This window comes from Bactrocera dorsalis, chromosome 3, assembly GCF_023373825.1.
Source record: "Bactrocera dorsalis isolate Fly_Bdor chromosome 3, ASM2337382v1, whole genome shotgun sequence".
In the NCBI taxonomy this organism is placed as follows: Eukaryota; Metazoa; Arthropoda; class Insecta; order Diptera; family Tephritidae; genus Bactrocera; species Bactrocera dorsalis.
Window position 1 is genome coordinate 183497 of NC_064305.1, and position 19220 is coordinate 202716.

At 39.7% G+C, this 19220-nt stretch overlaps 1 protein-coding gene across 11 annotated transcripts in view; it reads left to right on the forward strand.

Moving 5' to 3' along the window:
- The window catches only part of LOC105228109 (mitogen-activated protein kinase kinase kinase kinase 5), a 75776-nt gene that overhangs the window by 54413 nt on the left and 2143 nt on the right, over window positions 1-19220 (forward strand). For 6 of the 11 annotated variants that reach the window (XM_049453350.1, XM_011207748.4, XM_029550969.2 and 3 more), the window contains 7 exons: window positions 6803-6901; window positions 7739-8037; window positions 10482-10569; window positions 10992-11055; window positions 11890-11955; window positions 14469-14507; window positions 18039-19218. In XM_049453350.1, coding sequence (XP_049309307.1) covers window positions 6803-6901; window positions 7739-8037; window positions 10482-10569; window positions 10992-11055; window positions 11890-11955; window positions 14469-14507; window positions 18039-19218 — 1835 coding nt within the window. The remainder of the gene's footprint in view (window positions 1-6802; window positions 6902-7738; window positions 8038-10481; window positions 10570-10991; window positions 11056-11889; window positions 11956-14468; window positions 14508-18038; window positions 19219-19220) is intronic. The other 5 variants (XM_049453353.1, XM_029550971.2, XM_019990967.3 and 2 more) reach the window with 5 other exon arrangements.

Genomic DNA, 19220 nt, shown 5'->3' on the forward strand with positions numbered 1-19220 from the left:
AGTTGAAATGAAATATGCCACAGCGAATTTTTGTGCGTTTTGATTTGAAACGCCACCCATTGAAAAGGCAATATTGACAAGGGTTCGAACTTGGTGAGCATCGCGCCTGAAAGTATGCACTTCATTTAACTGAGCTTTAATATTCTTGACAGCGCTCGTATGCCAATCGTGCGGGTGAAAGTGAAAAATAAGCTGTTAGAGAATTGAGTGAATACTGAATTAATGGACAAATTGGCGTATTGTTTGCGAAGATTGATTTGTCTTCCCTTCTTTTTTTACTTTTTTGTAGCAACAACGAATTCCAAATGCATTTTTTATTGTAAAAGTTATTTACTATAATTTATTCGACTACGTGTCAATAGAAAGCTTAAATATCCGTGCCCTGTAGAGAAAAATTGGAGTTCAAACAACTAAACGGCGTATGTTACTCATACGCCATGCTGGACATAACAACGTATAACCATTGTTCACAATACATACAGTTATATGACAAGAAAACAGCAAGGGTAACAGATGCTCTAATGAAATTAAACTGCACACTTATATTTTATAATCAAATCCAGTTTTTGGCGAAAGTTTCCAGCGTAAATAATCAAATTAAGTTTCCCTTCTATAGCAATAAAATACATGGAGCGACATGAGGAGGAGGGTTATTTATGCGAAAACAAAGTGTAAACTCAGACAAATGCTTGTAATGACAAACAGTTGCACATTGCCATTGAATAAACAAGCGCAGACTAGTGAAGGCGGCGAACCAGAAGCCAATAAAATCAAAATGCTGGAAAATTTGCAGACAAATAAGCGAATTGAATGCCGCGTGCCGACGCAGAAGCAGCAAATAGAGTATTGAATCAAAAAGTCGGGGGAATTTTTGCGAAAATTAAAGAAGTAGAATCATTGTAAGCGTAGTGAAGGGAGAATATGCAAAGCGGGGCAATGAACCGTGCCAAATTCGACGGAAAGTTAGGCAACATTGGTGCTGGCAAATTGAAGTGGAAATGGTGGAAAACAAGCACTGCGGTGCAAATAGTTGGAAGTGGAATATGTAGCGAAAAGGAAACGAAATATCTGCATTTAGCATAAGCGAATTCACATGTTTTCCTGTGAGTGGAAATAGGCAGCAGACGAAACGAACTTATGAGCGCAGCGCGCGTCGTGCACATGTCGGCAAGTTTTGTTTGATTTTCTTGGCTAGGAAGCGGTGAGCAAACATGCATGCGTACATGTGTGGGTGGAAACGAGTAGATCATTTATTTTCTATGCATGTGTTTGCATGAGTGATGATGAGCGCTGTGAACGTGTGGTTGGTCAGAAACAAAAAATTTATTTGAAAATGTTGGAAACGCTTTAAATTGTAAACAGTCTGCACGTGTTAGTCGATTTTGGTCGAAAGGCGCCTAACAGTATGCATGGCTTGCATGCACGCCGCTCAAACACACACACACACATACCGAAACAGTTAAGCAAATATGTGTATATGCTCTTTTGCTCCACTTCTTCCTTGTATAAAACTAGCCACAGATTATCATTCTTTCAGATCCAATAGAACTTCTCAAAAACTGAATTTAAAGTCGCTGAACTTTCAAACAATTTGCTATACTCCCCTCGCAATCCCCTTCTATCCGTAATATAATTCAATCGAGCACCGAAATTTCACATATGACATATGCCTCGTCAGACAGACAGCTAGATTTGTCATATGTGAAGCAACATTTGGGACAGCAAATGTCAAAATTCCCAAAATGTCTAACAACGTGTGCATTTAAATTTCGCCGCCGAACTGTCAGCCAATTCAGATTTTAACATAAGCAAATAGACATGTACCAAGCAACAATGTTTGTGCAAACCTGCACACATACAAACATATGTATGTACATGCAAACACACACATGCGAATGTATGTGTAAGCGTTCACATGTGCCGTTGTACAACACCACCACGACAGATTCGCTAAATGCAACCACGAACACATCAATTCTGTGCGGCCGCCATCCGCCCTCCTTCGACCGTCCGTCACTGAGCCACCGCACTCCGCCAAGCTGCCGTTTTCACCAGCGCGCGCACAGAGCAAGTAGGAAGGAAGCCTCCATTTGACATGTTGGCCTGTCTACCGCCTGCCAGTTGACGAACTGCCTTGTTCTCGCTCATGTTTGTGTGTGTGTGAATGCGTCTGAGTGGAGGCGTGTGGGTGAGTTATGAATAAGCATTGGAAAGAAACGTGCGCTTGGAATTGTATCTGTCGGTTGTTGAATGGGGGGTTGGCAGCAAATAAACGCCTTTTATTCTGTCTTGTCATTAAATCACTTGAACGTTCTGGAGTGTCATTAGGCTAATTTGATAGAAGGCAAAGCGGTTGTAGCGCGCATAAAAACTAAATACTTTGGCTTTACAGTGGTACAAAGTGCTAACAATGTGCTGAATCCGCTTTCAAATGCGCCTTATGTGCGCATAGATAGTACTAACACATACATGCGTACACGTGAGAGAACATGAAAATTCGCTTCTATCTTCCAGCATTTTACTGCTGTGGCCTTGTGCGTGCGTGAGTGTGTAAGTAGGCTATGAATATCAGTGCACATTGACATTTGAAAGACTCAACCAGACGGAACATACGCACACACACTAATAAATTTACTTAAATAGTCATGTCATGTCATGACATTGTAGAGCCAACTATTTGCAAGCGAATATCAAGCTAAGAATATGTGTGCCGCATGCGCGCCCTGCAGGTGTGGCATCAGCAGCAGTTAATTCCTATCTTTGTTGGGTGAATTCATGGCGTGGAAATGTGCCGCAAATTCAACTCAGTTATGCATGAAGCAACAGTAGTTATTCCCACAGGCTCATAGAAATCCATGCACGAACCACAACTTTTTGAATCGCGATGTAGAAATGATGTGAATGTATGGGTGAAGATATAGAGAGCTGTGAAGAACTGCCAACCTTTCATAATAAATTTTTAATTATAAAAGAATACATTATTAAAACATTATTAAAAAATGTCAAAGAGAAATTCATGGCGCTAAAGCTATCGCACTTTTTGGTGTTGTGACGGTCTAAATTCACGTAGCTATCGACCTGCCACTCTCCTTATTGCATCTTCTGCCTTTCAACACGACTTGACATTTCTCCTTCTTTCAATATGTATGTCCCTTTGCTGTTCCTGCTTGAGTTTTCGCAACTGGACATTGCTGGCTCTACACCTGCTCTTACCTTATAGTTGTATGTATGTAGTTGCTTGTTTGTATTGTGTTTGTGTCTGTTTTGTTGTGTCACCGGGCACTCAACGCTACTCAGTCAACGTTCCGCCACATTCTTCAGGCTTTCCACTTGGCTCTTTGCACCTTTTCAACAAATGTTTGTTTGGTGTTAATGATGTGGGACGTTAGTCATCTGTTGTTGTTGTAGATGATGATGTTGTAGATGCATTTGTCGTGCTTGCTTTCAACATCTTTGCTGTTCGTCTGCACATCAACGGCAGTTGGCGTCTCGGTTTCTCCTCTCTGCCACCGGATGACTGTGATTTCCATGCTGCATCTTTGTTGCTGACTTGTTAATGACACTAAACGGTAGTACACAAGCGCCAACATGTACACGCACCCACACAAGCATGCCGAGTATCTTTGCGACGCGCTAACAAAGCAGTTTGCCAGGTTTGCCAGGAAATTCGTATGAACTCGGCAAGGACAACGGCAACAGCAACAAAGAGTTTGCATTAGTGGAACAGTAACCTTTCAACTCTGCTTTAGTGTGTAGAGCAGCAAAAATGCATGCAAAAGTGCATTACCTTCATGAAACGAAGAGACAAGAGCCTCGACGAACCAACTCGTTCTTCACTTGTGCCACGCTGCGTATACGTAACAGCATCTGCAGCTGCCGTCAGTACAATAACATTTACTCAGCCGCCGCCATGCCTGCTGCGACTGCAGCAACTGCAGGAGTGTACGACTTTGTTTGAGTGTGTGCGCTTGTGTGCTTGTAAGCTTTAACGTGATTCTCATGGCAGTGCTTAAATATGAACAAGGCATGCCATGCCTATCTTCGTAGAGACAATATGAGTTGAGACCCCTGTTGCTTGCCACACTTCTCACGCGACACATGCGTTGATGCCACAACACTCACCTCACATAAAGCGCTCATCAGCGTTCCTATCAGCCAACGGGGCCTTGGTTGCTTGTGCTGCCTCTGCGGCAACTATCTGTAAGTTGGAAGTGTCCGCTGCCGGATGACAACTCCACAAAATACTCATGCGTTATCAGCGAACGCGCACTCATCGCAGCGCAGCTTTCATAAGAGTTGATTTTACAAACAAAATATATATATATAATATATACATATATATTATCATAGTTTTGTATTTTATAAACTTAAAAAAAAATAAGCGTGTCTTATAAATGCAGAGAAAGGATCTGTAGAATGCCACAAATTATGTCCGTCTGAAAATTCTATGGCTTACCGTTTGCGCGTTCAACGCTTAAGGCTGAGCGTACATTTGCTTAACCTCTGCTGCTGTCGGCTGTTCCGCTTTAATAACTAAGTAGCTGAGCGTCAAGCAATCGTGTGCCGACAGCTCGCTTTAAACTACTCGGATGTGTGTTCCTCTGTCGTAATATTTTCCACTAACATTAATATTTAATTGAAAGCGGTATTTACTTGTTCGACTGCTCGCTGACTACAGTGGTGGCTAAGTGGCGCTAAGCCCGCTTAGACAGATTCTCGGAGAACTTGCTCCAAACATTTCTGACATCAACGGCGCAGAGCGGTGTGCGGGCGGCCTCACCGAGCTTTCACATCAGCTGCTATTGAGCGCTGGTTTAGCACATTGCATTGCTATTCAGCGTACAGCATTCAGCTTAAAATGCTTTCATTTAGTATTCTTCACGCTTTTCTATGCCAACCGTACGCGTTGCTTTTGTGAGGCTGTTGTTGTGCTGCTCTGCGGCCCGCCATACTGTCCCACTAAGCGAATGCCAGCGTTTAAGTGCCTTTATTGACATGTCATCTTAGTTCAAAGAACTTGTTTGGATTTTTTTTTTACCTCGTGTTCGCATTATATTCTATTATTTGCTGCTTCCTGCTATATCTTGCCTTCCCCGCCATTTCTTTGCAACCGGCAGCGTCATCATACAGCAGATGGCAGTCCACATAACTTGTGCGGTGGCTTAAAAGTTCAGTGATATTTCAAGTGCTAGTTTTGGCGGTGGATTTGCCACAGTGCGATCACCCGAAGCACTGCTCACCCTCTAAACGCATCCCCAATTGACTGCATTCTTAAGCTCCTGCTGCTGAAAGCGGGCGCCGCAGTGCGTTATAAACCGACAGTATTTCGTTCATTCATTCATTCAGTCACCCGACCACTCGTGCATTCACTTGGCTTTATGTGTCAAATAACCGCATATCCACGGTTGCACAGACCCTGCGGCCGCGTGTTCCATGCCTGTGCTACCCTGCGTATGAGTGATGTGCGCTTTATTGAGGCCCATTCAGCAAGCACGCGTTGAAAGATGATAGATGCACGAATGGCTATTTGATTTGTTTGTTTTCTTACTGCCCTCGTGTATTTAAGTCAAATCCTTAGTTTTGCATCATTCTCATGCATTGCTGAGCATTAGAGCGAAGCATACTGAAATGTTCTAACATGAGCACACCGATTTAAGCGGCTACTTTTCAGAGCACTGGAGGCAAGAACACTACGTAAACATATTTTGAAATTCTTGTTCTGCTAATATCCCTTAAATGCAGCATTGTGATAATATTTGCTGGAAGAGTTTCATTAAATCTTATTTTATTGCATTCTCTTTGCCATTAGTTCGGTTGAATTTAATAGCAATTTAATTGAATTAAATATTACTCGTGCATATACTGCTTGTCCGAATGCCATGCTCCTTTCAACTATGTCGCCAATTAAATGTATAAATTGTAGTAAATTCAAGCTCACACGACACGACACGCCTTCTGTGTGTTACAGAATGTGTGCAGTTGACGCAGCGGCACTGTGGTGCTTGAGCGTAGTGATATTACTAGTATTTTGATATGTATGTGGTATATGGAAATTGAGAAGGGATTTTGACTAGTTCATGTGTGAATCAGACTCACAACTTCAGGTTCTGTAAGTATTACTGTCTTCGTTGTAATGAAAAGCTACTTAAACAGCGATTTTGTGGCAGAATATATTAAACTGTTTTTTTTCCTTTTGACCTACCTAAACTATCGCTGATTTTCTTTCCTTATTTTTAATGAAAAAAATCAATTAACCAGTTAAAAAACTCTTCTAGGGTCGCAATCCCCTGCTTTCGTATTAGTTGCAATGCTTCCACTTATTACCCAACTAACTTTTGGCGAATTTTTCAGTCATTTATCGGACGAACTCGCATCACTCATACGCCATGTGCGCCCAGAGTGTCATAACTTTGACTGCTGGGCCTTCTGTGCATGGCGTGCGGTTGTTGTGCCTGCTGTTGCCCTCTGCTATAATTTATGCAGCCATACTAATTGCAAGTTTGTTCGAAGTTGTTGTTGCTGCCACAAATTCATTAAATCAACTTGTAATTAAAATGCTGTAAATAAACCACAGCACATCGGTGGCGGACAAGAGTTAGGCAGGCTGAGTGATGCATCATGAGTGACTGCAGCTGTGAACTGCCCGTGTGTGCAACTCAATTAAACGGCAGTTACTTTGCGCCGAAATTAAAAAAAAAAAAAACAATTTAATTCAACTGAAAATTATGACACCCTTTTTAATTTAAACAATATTATACGCATATATCTCTCATCACAATCACTCTCTCTCTCTTTTGCGCAGGTACACCGTATTGGATGGCGCCGGAGGTGGCCGCCGTGGAGCGTAAAGGCGGCTACAATCAATTATGTGATATATGGGCGGTTGGCATAACGGCAATTGGTAAGTTTACATCATTTCAATTGGCACGTTTGCCATTAATAATTCAAAGTACACACTTTACAATAACAACAACAACACCAATAACGACGATCCACGTATGTAATTTGCGAGCGTCATAAATTATTTCTCAGCCGAGGACATATACCCTAATCGATTATTTTTTGTTATTATATTTGAGTTGTTGTTGTTACTGTTGTTGTAAATAAAGTTATGCGCCGGGAGTTGATACCTAAGTTACTGCACTTTTAATAGGTTCACTCGCCGCAGCATTTCAATAAACCCACAACCGCAATACGCAGCCACACACGAATGTGTACGCACGACTTAGGACCGTGTCGGTGCGTGTGCGTGGGCCTGTGTGTAGGTTGTATGCGACTTATGGACACATATATTTGTAATATGTCTTGGGCATGCGTGCTCACGCACTGAAGCATCAGCTCGTTGGTCCCGTAATGGTACAACATTAATTTCATTAGAAACCCGACGCCGCACAGGCAAAGGGGAGCGAGCCGCACGCCTTTCAAGATGGCCCACAATTATTTCTACTTAATTTTTATGGCAATTGTGTTCGACGTTTGTCACAGCCAATACAATTTGTGCTTATACTACATGTCTACTTTATGGTAATGGCCAACGAATGCCGAGGAATTTAAGTGCTTGTGCCTCTCTGTCGTCGTAAGATGAATTGTCTCGTGAAATCTGTGTGTTTATTTGCTAATCCCCTACACGAACCAAGAATCATGTTTCAATAAAAATATTTTTGCCCCAACATTTACATATTTCCAGCTGCGCACTGAAGATTCTTTGTAATTTTCGTGATGCTTTCTATTTTTGCAGAACTTGCCGAACTCCAGCCGCCAATGTTCGATTTGCATCCGATGCGTGCGTTGTTCCTAATGTCGAAAAGTGGTTTCAAACCGCCCACATTAAGCAACAAGGAGAAGTGGAGCACCACATTTCACAATTTCGTGAAGACGGCGCTGACGAAGAATCCCAAAAAACGTCCGACCGCCGAATGCCTGCTGAAGCATCCGTTTGTGCAGGGCGACATGTCGGTGCGTGTGGCCAAGGAGTTGCTGCAAAAGTTCTTGAGTCCCAATCAACAGTTCTACTACTATTTGGACGGGGAAGAGGAGGTGAGTGGAAAATATCTGATTACTTAATATTAATTTGTACTAAACGACGTCAAGCAGTCTTAATTTTTTGGAAAATATTCAATAAACATATTTATTGGTTATCTCGAACTTTTTGAAACTCAAAGTTAAAATTATATAAATGTTCCTTGTATTAAGACACAAGTTTGGGATTTCTGGCTTTAAATACAGAGATCCAGCAGTTTGTTGTCCCCGACGTATGAGTGACTCACGATGGTACAGTCTACATTACCGGAACGAACCCGGGTTTGTATTTGCATTCCTCTGAAGTATTTGGGAAATGTTTTCTGTCGCTACAAAAAAGGGTGGAATGATAGTTGCAGATTTATTTCAAGGATTTATAGCGACGTTTTTGGGAGTGTTTAGGAGAAGCCTGATTGAGCAAAGTTAAAAATAACGTCCATCCAGAGATTAGCGAGAAGTCTAAAAAAAAATGGTTTAAGGACTATACCAGTTCGCTCAATAGAAAACTTGTGGCTTATGAGAGGCTTATCTCCTACGATTTTAGGCGGGCGTCTATAATTTATTGGACCATCGTACTTTGCGACTGTCATTACCAGTCGTGAGAGCTGGTATTTTTGACAGCCGAATACAAGGCACACACACCCATGAAACCACACAAACGGGACTTGAGCTGACACGTGGAGTGAGTTGAAAAAGACAAATGTGACTTTTCGGCGAAAAGTTTTCTGTTTAGATTTTCCAAAAGCGACAACCTTTGTGTGCCGCCATCGATGGCAAATCCTCATGTATATCTGTATATATGCTTTCAAAGCTAAGAGAAGCTGTGGACGCAATTTTTGGCTTGTTTAAGGCCCTAACCGTTATTTTTCCTGTACCAAACGCACTCGCGTGCTCGCGTCTGTTGGGCGCCAGACATTTGCTAACGCTGTCTTTGTTGACGGGTGTTAATTTTTATTTAGAAAATCCAAAAAGAATAAAATTTTTAGCATTTTTTTGGATTTGAAGTAGTTTTTGAAGTCTCCCACACTCTAGCAGATTGCTTTCGCCTTGCTTTTGTCATTTCGGCACTCAATTAGATTTATTGATTGTTAGGTAAACATTTTAGATTTATGTGCATGCTGCGGCTGCGGCTGAGGCCATGGTGGAAGCGCGTACTTGTGCACGCACACAACGCCACTTGCTGACGCTCCATCAGTATATGTATGGCAGTGTGTGTGTAAGTACTGAAGCTTAAAGCAACACAGCGAAATGTGGCGGCTGGAAATGGAACTTTATAAGCACCAGCTAGGCTCGTAGGCATTTGCGGTGGCGTTGGTGGCCGTGCTGGCGCTCTAATATTATTATTTTTAAGCCGCCGCTTCAGCAATTCAACTGCGTGCCACAAAATTTTGGTGAAATTCGGCTGAAGCCTTGGTTGCGTGCAATATTTTTATAATTTCTATTTTGTTTTATTTTCGCTGCGCTCTGAAAGCTGAGGAAAATATTTACCAAAGCATATACATACAGAAGCACTAAATATGACATTTTATTTCTAACTACCGCACGCAACTAAATATTCAAGTCGGTTCACTTGCGTGTTTACTCTGCCTTCAGCTTGCGGCCGCTGAGTTATTAAAGGGATTTTGCAATTTTTACCATTTTGTTTCAAATGAAACTTTAAAATATGAAATACTCTTCATGTTTACATGTAGTGTTCTACAAATTTAATCAATTTCCTTTTAGCTTCGATCTCTGCTCGCACAAATACATGGAAATGCAGAATTTTTCATCAGTTTAGATAGTCGGTCGGTCAGTTGCTGAGTCCCTTTGTCAATTTGCGTAAACGAATATTTTATTTTATTTGCATATTTCTTTCATTAGTAAAATTGTAAGAGCATTTATTGATTGATTGATTGCTGCAAATGCTATCCAATTTACAAGCCTCCTGCCCGCTGTAGGGCACTTTGAAGCAGGGCGATTGTGGCTGCTGCCATTGATGCTGATTTTAAGAATACTCAGTTCGTAAATTTAAGTGGGGGCATTGAAGTGCCATTTCTATTGCATGGGCAAAGACATAAGGACCGCAAGTGCAAACAAGAAATACACCAAATTCAAATACGAAATGGGAGAATTGATGAAATTTATGTTCTTTCTTCCGATTTTGGAAGAGCTATTTAGTAAATATGGTTTTTCTATACAATGATTCCCTGTGTAAAATCGCCATTTACCTGTATATGCCGAATATTAATAAATTGAATTGCAACTTGAATTAATTTTTTGTCTCTTTTTTAATTTCCTTTTATGGCGCTCCGCGTCTGTTCGTTATGCTCCAATGTCGACCTTCGGCTCCATGCACTGCGCGCTGGTCACCAATATCTGAAACCAACAACACCAACGCCAACAACAACAATAATAACACCAACAACAACAATAACAACGGCAACCACAATCACTTGAAATAAACAAACGAAATGCCAAAATAGACTGTCGCCAGCGTACCACAACGAATAGCAAGCAAAATGACATCAAGGCCAAATGGTATTTCACCGCAAAATCACACTTTGAAAACAGGTAAGTGTTTCACAGTTAACCTCAATCGTCTGCCATATTATATAAAGTGCTTACGTACATAATCTTACCGAATATACACTCTACATACACATATACCTACGAAACTGTGCTTGGTGGAGGGGAGTAAACCGCGTATTTGTGCTCGCTTCTTCAAATGAGGAAAGGTGCTGCGCTTAAGCATATTTGTGGTGTACTCCCCTTTCGAATGCGTGCTGCACCCTTCTGTTGTAGCGCGTTTTGCTTTATCGCCGCCACTTTAAATGCTCCTTTACTGAGGTACTTTTGGGTTTTTGCTTTCAAGTGAAGCAGCATTAAAGTGATATTCGGCGGTTTTTGTTTAAGTGTTTCCAAGTAGCGTTAATCTGCTCATACACAAGGACATACGTGTTATGTATAAGAAAATTTTTTATTTTGTATTGTAGGCATGACAACGAATTCGCAGTGGAATGATCGCTCATCTAGTCCCGAAACTTTGCCCAGCGACATGTACGTATATTAATTTCATTTCATTATTTTGCTATGTATTCTAGTATATAATATATTTCTATGTACATATACAAATATTTATCGTATATTTCAATTTGCCAAAGCAAAAAAGGAAAAAATTGCTTTTTTTCGCTGTTACACGTTTGCCGTGTTAAATGTGTCTGTGAAACGCCTGAAAGTATACTTCAATTTCCTGTTTGTCTACATAATTGCTTTATACGTCGTATATTGAATGTAACAACAAAAACAACAACCGCATAACAACACTAAAATGATTTTTTTCATTAAGCTTTCGCTGTCTTCTTGTATTATTTCCGCCACATATATTCCCTCGAGTTTGACACGAGAGCTAACAAGCACACATCTGCACACTCTTGCCAACATTTTGACGCGCATAACTGCACACATCACATGTGCGAAGCATATACATACGCCCACTGGGGAACATAACAAACACATTATTTATATGCATATACATACATACATACATACACGCACACATTGTTCAATAATCACACCACACCTATAAATACATACATACATACACATCGGCATAGTTTTTCTGAAAAAGAAAGAAACGTTTACAAATCACGCCCCATATACACTTGTAAACGGCTTTTTCGAAATCTCGCTCATTTTTTACTTTCACTACAACGTGCATTTTTTTACAACAGCATCATCACAGTTTTGCTGAAATTTTATTTTCATTTCTATTGCTTCTGATTTCTTCGAGTTTACTACTCGCAGTTGCTTTCGATTGAACCCTTATTATCTGGTAATTATTTTTGTAAACATATTTTTCTCCACCAACTTTTTGTTTTTCTTTATTTTTAGTCCTTTAGCAGCTGCAGTGCGGCGCCAAAAGCTCACCGGTACTTTGATTATGAACATGTCCTTAAGGTTGGCTCACACAAACTCCGAACCAGTACACGCACACATACGCACAAGTACAGAGTTCGATGCACAGCAATCTCGCTTCGTTGCTTTTGTCTGCAATTTTAAGTTTTTTTCTGCTTCAAAAGCGTTCCTTTCGCTTTAAGCCGTTGTTGCATGCCTGATTTTATGTTTCGCATTTCTGCTGGTATCTCGGCTGCTTTTTTCGCACCTAATTGCTTCCGGTATATTGCTGGCACGCCGGCGTATTGATGAAAAGCGCCTGTCAATGTGCCGCCAAACAAATGCTGGGCGACTTTTTAGCGCAGCCAAGCCACAAAAAAAAAATTTAAAATCCAAAAATGCACTTTTTGTGCTGCTCGCGCGCCTCGCAACTAAAGTTATGTTTCCGCTTAGCAAATTGCTTATTGCCGCTGGCAACTGCTGTGTGTACGTATGTATAATTGTGTTGAAAACTCTCGCGCGTGTGTGTATGTACAGTGTGTGCGAAATATCAGCGCGCAAATGCAGCAATTTGCGTTCTTTGCTTCACTTTAATTTTTTTTTTATTTACGATTTTCCTATTTTCACGCTTGAATTTTAACTTTTTCGTTTTCATTTCATTTTTTCCTGCATCCTGTTATCGCATGTTTAGCCCTAATACACTATGATTATTATAAACTGTATGCCCTCGCTGGTGCTCGCACTCCGCTCTCCGCGCCGGCATACCGACCAACAGTTGGCAACGCGTTAAATGAAATTTCGCCAAAGTTTTCCAGTTTTCCCTTCATGCAATTTACTAATTCACTTCGTTATTTTGGCTATTTTGCGCGTTTATCTGTGATTTACTCGCTTTTTGCGGCCGAATTTGTGCTAAAGGATTAGAGGAGCGTGCGCGGGGTCGAATTATGAAAAAATTTGAAAGTAAAATACTTTCATTTGCACTGAAAAAATATAAATTTTGTTGGAAGTTTTTTTTAATGCCGCGCTGGTATTATGTAAACTGTGGTCAATATGTTTTCGCTAAGTTATTAATGGACAACGAGAGCGTTGCAAAAAACTTCGGAAAATGGAAATATATTTAATTGAAAAATATAATAATATTAAATGAATGAAATTATGTGGACATTTAAATTTCAATTTTGGCGCTTTTGTATACGCAACGCTTAAACAAATCCTAGTATTCAAATTAATTTAGTTTTCACAAATATTGGATAGTCGAAAAAGTATTTTCGCATTTTTGCAATAGATGCGGTTGCAGTTGTATGTCTCCACTGCTACCAAACACATTGTGTCATACCATTTAGTGCTGGAAAGGTGAGATTTTAAGCTACATTTAGCCAAAAAAAATTAAATCCGAGGAAGTTGAAAAAAAGTTACACCTGTTCAAGTGAAAATAATGAAGAAATTCGCTATATTTTGAAATGTTTGTATAAAAAAGGGAAGAATGCACGCAAGCCACCAATGAAATTTGTGATGCTTACGGAGACGTGTAAGCACAAAAATGGTTCGCTTGCTTCCATTCTGGAAATATCGATTTACACTGATGAAAGTTTTACACTGATGGAATAATGTCTCTAGCGAAAAAATGGCAAAAAGTGTACATATTTGTTTATTTATTAGTTAGTATAAATAAAAAAAAATTGAAGTTTGATTAGAAATACGAAAAAAATTTTCGACTTCCCAATATTTTCCTGATTTTTCAATAATTGCCAATTTTTATTTATTCAAAATTGTTACTTTTTTCTTTAGCTACTATTTCTCACCTATAGACTACACCTTCTGCTTTCACTTTCACCTTTGTGGCGTTAGACGCTTGTAAATGCCTTCTGCACTTAGCTCACACACGCAGACCGTCAGCAGCTGTCAATAATTTGGCTATAAAGACGGCGCACAAAAACACGCGTACACACGCATACACGCTTTGAATTCTAAAAAATATTTACTTATGACCTTATTTTCATTTGTGTTTCACTGCAGATATTTATTTCCCATTTTTTGTATCTATTTCTTTGCAATATTGAAACTGCAATTACCAATTTATGAGCGCGAACAAATATTTTATTTTACTTCGCCATTTTCGTGGGCTCGCCTGTGTTTTGTAATTTATGCGAGTTAATGAAAAGTGCCGCAGCCAAAGTTGAATTCTTCGTCCCGTGTCAGCGCGTGCACCTTAACCTCAAAATTTTCAGTTTTCAATTTAATTAATTTATATTTGACAGTTCTTTGCACGTTTTCTCTCTTCATAACTGTCACCAACCACTACTCTTCCAATAGAATATCCTGCCTTCTCTCCCCTCTAACACCCTTTGTTTTTGCTTTTTAACACTTTTCCGAAGAAACAGGCGTCTTTTCTAAATTTAGTTTTTGTTGAATTTAGAAATTCTTTTCTCAATGTTTTTTAATTTATAAATTATTGTTTTTGCTACAGCATTTTAAATTTGAAATATTTGAATTTTGCTTGTATTTGATGTATTATCTCATTCTTATGCTGTTTTTGTTATTTTTTTCTCCTTGCATTTTGTTTGTGTTACTTGTAGGAGCCTCTTACAGTATATTGATGAGGAGCTAAAGCTAAGGTAAATACTTACAATAATAACAACAACAACAACATTTACAAATACAACTATCAGCACGTTTACTGCAAATGGCGTGCGAAAATATCCATTTTTTCGAGAATGTTTTTTTCCAAATGCGCACCAATAGTGTCGAAATGCTAAAGTTAGTGTTCTACTTAGAAGCAGAACCGAGAAAACGTCACTCAGCTATTTACAGTCATACGCAACATTTCTTGCCATAATTCATGAGCGCAGCTTTTGCCATAAACGAGATGAAACTAAACACTTTTTTGTCTTATCATTTATTATTGGTTTTATCATTTATTTTATTTGTATTTATTTGTTATTATTTTTATTTATATTTTATTATACTGTTATAATTTATTACCAAATATCAGCTAAGCTTAAAACCTGAGAGTAACCCTCGCAAGCTTGTGCATTGAAATTGACCTGAAAGTTGTGAATAAATAATTATTCAAAAAAAACACTGAATTACTGAATAATTCATTTTACGTAATTGAAATTAATTTTTTTTTATTATACTTTCATCTTTATTTATTTTTCTACGCGTTTTTCTGCTGAGAGAAGGTATTCCAGTATCGCTTAAACTTGGCTTGAATAAAAAATATTTGTTTCTCTCTCCATCTCTCTCGCTCTCTTTCTTTCTCACATAAATTCTTTCATTTATTTGTGTAAGGAAAAATAAATTCAGTGAAATATTTCAGGTTTCCTTCAAATGCACAATTTTGCCCGATTGAACATAATTATGGTCGTAAATCGCCTCACTTATAATTTTGCATAATACAAAACACACATACATCCACACATATCCCCCTAAGTAAGCATCGTCAAATTGGCAATATTTCATAAAATTCAATATGACCCTTACACTCACCCTTCACCCATCAATTTCTAGTTTATATGCAATTTATTTTCGCTTTCTCTGTATATTTTATTAGCATTTCCCTCCTTGCATGCTAGTTATAGACAAAATAGACAGTTCTCTCTTCAGTTCACGTGGACCGTTGTATGGAAATGGCGCAGGCTGCTGCTTTCACAGCGCTAATCGCGCAGAAATCCATATTTGTGTATTGCAACTGTGTTGGTGTTGGTGTGCATGTTTTTAGCACTTTGCGAGTTCTTTGTCTCGCATAATTTCCAATACATAAATTTTTTTATATGTTTTTGAGAAAAGAACACATGTCGTCCGATATCTAGCTTCCCGCATACCGCAATATTCGCCGACTCAGCATATGCACTGTCTGTGGACAATAGAGCAGCAACGCTGAACTTAGATAGTGAATATTTCCCCTAAAATTATAATAATATTGGGTAGTTGACAAAGTATTTTCGTATTTTACATCTTTGATGACTCGGCAAAAACTAGAAGAGCTTGGCTGAAAAGTTTTGATGCATCCACCATATAGCCCTGATCTTATACCATCGGACTGCTATTTATTTCGGTCAATGCAGAACTCCCTTAATGGAGTCAAGCCTGTGAAAATGACTTGTCGCAGTTTTTCGCCGAGAAACCAGAAAAGTTTTACACTGATGAAATAATGTCTCTAGCGGAAAAATGGCAAAAAGTGGTCGACCTAAATGGTACATATTTGGTTCATTAAAATTCATTATAATATAAAAAAATAAGTTGAAGTTTGATTAGAAAAACGAAAAGGCTTTTTCGACTACCCTATGGATTTATTTTCCAAGGCAACGCTACACTGAAGAAATTTTTATATCGGACTACTATATCATATAGATATCATACAAACAGCGTTCAAAAATCAAGTTCTTGTATATAAACTTCGTTAACCCTGAAGGGTATTATAGCTTCGGCGCAGCCGAAGTGAACGTTTTTCTTGGTTTTTGCTTGCCTGTTTTTTTGTACATGTATGTACTATATATATTAGCGTCCATCGTTATGTCTGTTTGTCTATGGTGTATTAATGTAATTTATGTATGCTGAGTATCTCCATAACTGCTCTATAAGTTTGCTTATTTTTCTTTATGCTAGTATATGTGTGTGTGTGATTTCAGTGTATAACTAAAAATTCGCATGTCAACCTTTCCATTCGTCGCTCCTGTTTTTTTTTAAGACGATTTCTTTATGGTTTGCTTTGTTGAAAATTTTTTCTTTTATTTTTATTTTGTTATTGATTGCACTTTAATCCACCAACAGCAATGTGTAAAATATGAAAATTCGTTTGTTGTGTGTGTGCCTGTTCAATAAAAAAGAGCAAAGCAAGCGAATACGAGGAAAATTATATTTAGGTGACACACACATACACACATGTTTACTTTATTAACTAGGATTTTATAATTTTTATTAATTTTCCAAATACAAGAAAAAATCATTCTTTTGTTTTTTAAGCATTACTTTTTTATTTTTTTTTTTGTTTTTTTTTTTTTTTTTTTTTTTGTTTTTTTTTTTATTTTTTTTTTGCATAACACTACTTGATTATATGCCACATTTTGAGTCCAATAATAGCACAGTAATATCGAGATTAATTGTTGGAAATTCGGCGTAAACTAAATTGCCAAACGAACGATTTCATTTAAAACATCCAATAGCTTACATACAAACTCCTTTTTGTAACACCCTGCGAAATGTTCGCTTATATTTAATGCTTAAGGGTTACATAAAACAGTAAACAGTCAACAGTCACACTAAACTCCAAAAGCGACACAACCAAAATCACCAAACTCCACACAGCAACCAATCAAGTAATCGTCGTCGGTTTAGTTCGAGAGTCTCCGCATGCCTTCTATTTGTGTATGTTCCTTACGCAATCGCATACTTACATACATACCACTCACACATTCACACATTCACACATACATGTGTATATGTGTATAACATAACTTTAATTTTTTTTTATTAATAGTTATGTGAACATTATTTCTTTCATTTGCCGAAATAACGGTATGTTTTGTTGTCGAATACAATTTGACTGCATACACACTCTCTATTAATAATACACAATAATACATTTCATTTAATTCACTAATTTTCATTAACAAAAATAACAATAACACGAGCAGCACTAATCTCTCGTCCGCATAACTGTATTAATTACTTGTATTTAATGAGTAGAATTGTATAGGTTTTGGGGATGAACTCAAAAACGCTTACTAAGTAAGAGTTATACAACAACAATTAACATAATTAACTGTAAAATGCATATAAACCAGAACAACAACATACCTTACTCAGCACAACGCATCAACTCGCCTCATTGCATTTACACATACAAACATACATCCAAAAGTTGCTGAACTATGTAAAGTATCGAATAATTTCGCTCTATAACCTCATAGCAATGTGAATTCATATATAAACATGTATAAGATAGCCTAGTTTTAGGCGCACAAGCGCTCCCACTGCAATCACTGCTCATTTGTCGCCTTTTATATCTTTTCTCCCGCTCTCACCTTCATGCGCTCGTCACCCTTTTGTGTTCGGTGTCACCCAAATCGCTCATCACACATTTGTTCGACACGCGCGCGCACACGCTGATTGCTGATCACTGCTCACTGCTCACATCCTTACAGAGCCACCCTGCCGTTAACCGATACCAAAGATCTGCTTAGCACCGAATGCCACTGCGCGCACAATGGCGGTAACGGCAACGGCAACGGCAATGGCAACGGCAATGGCAATGGTAATGGCAATGGCAATGAAAATGGTGGCGTCGGCGGCGCCAACGATGCCGCAGCGCCAAACGCGCCCGACGACATCAGCAGCTCCAACGCAACCTCCGCATCGCCATCGACAGCTGCCACTGTGAACGGTGGCGACGGTGTCAGCTCGATTACTAGCGCGAGCGGCTTGGGCCATTCGATGTCTGCCTATTTGGGACTGAGTTTCGGCTTCTCCAACATGCGCACAACGTCGGTTGATGCTGTGGTCAATAACGCCAACCATGACAGCGATGCCCGGCACCACCACCAACAGCAGCAACAGCAGCCACATTATCACCATCATCATCATCATCATTACATGCACTACACCAATAACAGTAACAGTAATAGCAACAGCAACGGCGGCGCCAGCGGCAGCGGCAGCAATATAAATTCGCGCTCAACCAGCGCCACCGGCCTGTCGACATCCACGTCCAGCAACTCCTATGGAACCGCAGTTGGGGCACCAGCAAAGCTAAATGGCCAATCGCAGTACACGTCGTTGTCCTCGTCCTTGTACAATCCATTGGACAATTTGAGTTGCGAAAGCGGAGGCGGCGGCGGCGGCATCGGCGGTGGTGTTGGAGGCGGTAGCTTTGGCTTAGGCTTAGGCGGCAGTGTTAGTGGTACTAATGGTGGCGGGGGAAGTGGTGTTGGTATGTTAGGAATTGATAGGAGTAACGGAGGTGGTAGTGTTGGTAGTGCTGGTGGTTTTGGTGGTGTTAGTGGTGGTGTCGGCGGTGTTGGCGCGTCCCCATCGCCATCGTCATCTTCGTCCGCGTTTGCTCGTGATGTGCTTATGCATTCCTCTGCTTCCACGTCACATTTATTCACAAATTTGCTGCGTAATAATGGCACCAATTATTTTAATAGCAACACTTCGGTGACCGATTCGGCAACAACAACTAGTGCATCCGCAGCAACGTCGTCCGTATCGGCCAACCCCGCCGGCGCGGCGGCTCCGTTGTCGGGAGAGTGTACGCCCACATCGGGGCAAGCGATTGGCGGCAGCAACGACAGCAATTGTGATTATAGGCATGAGAGTAATCAGGT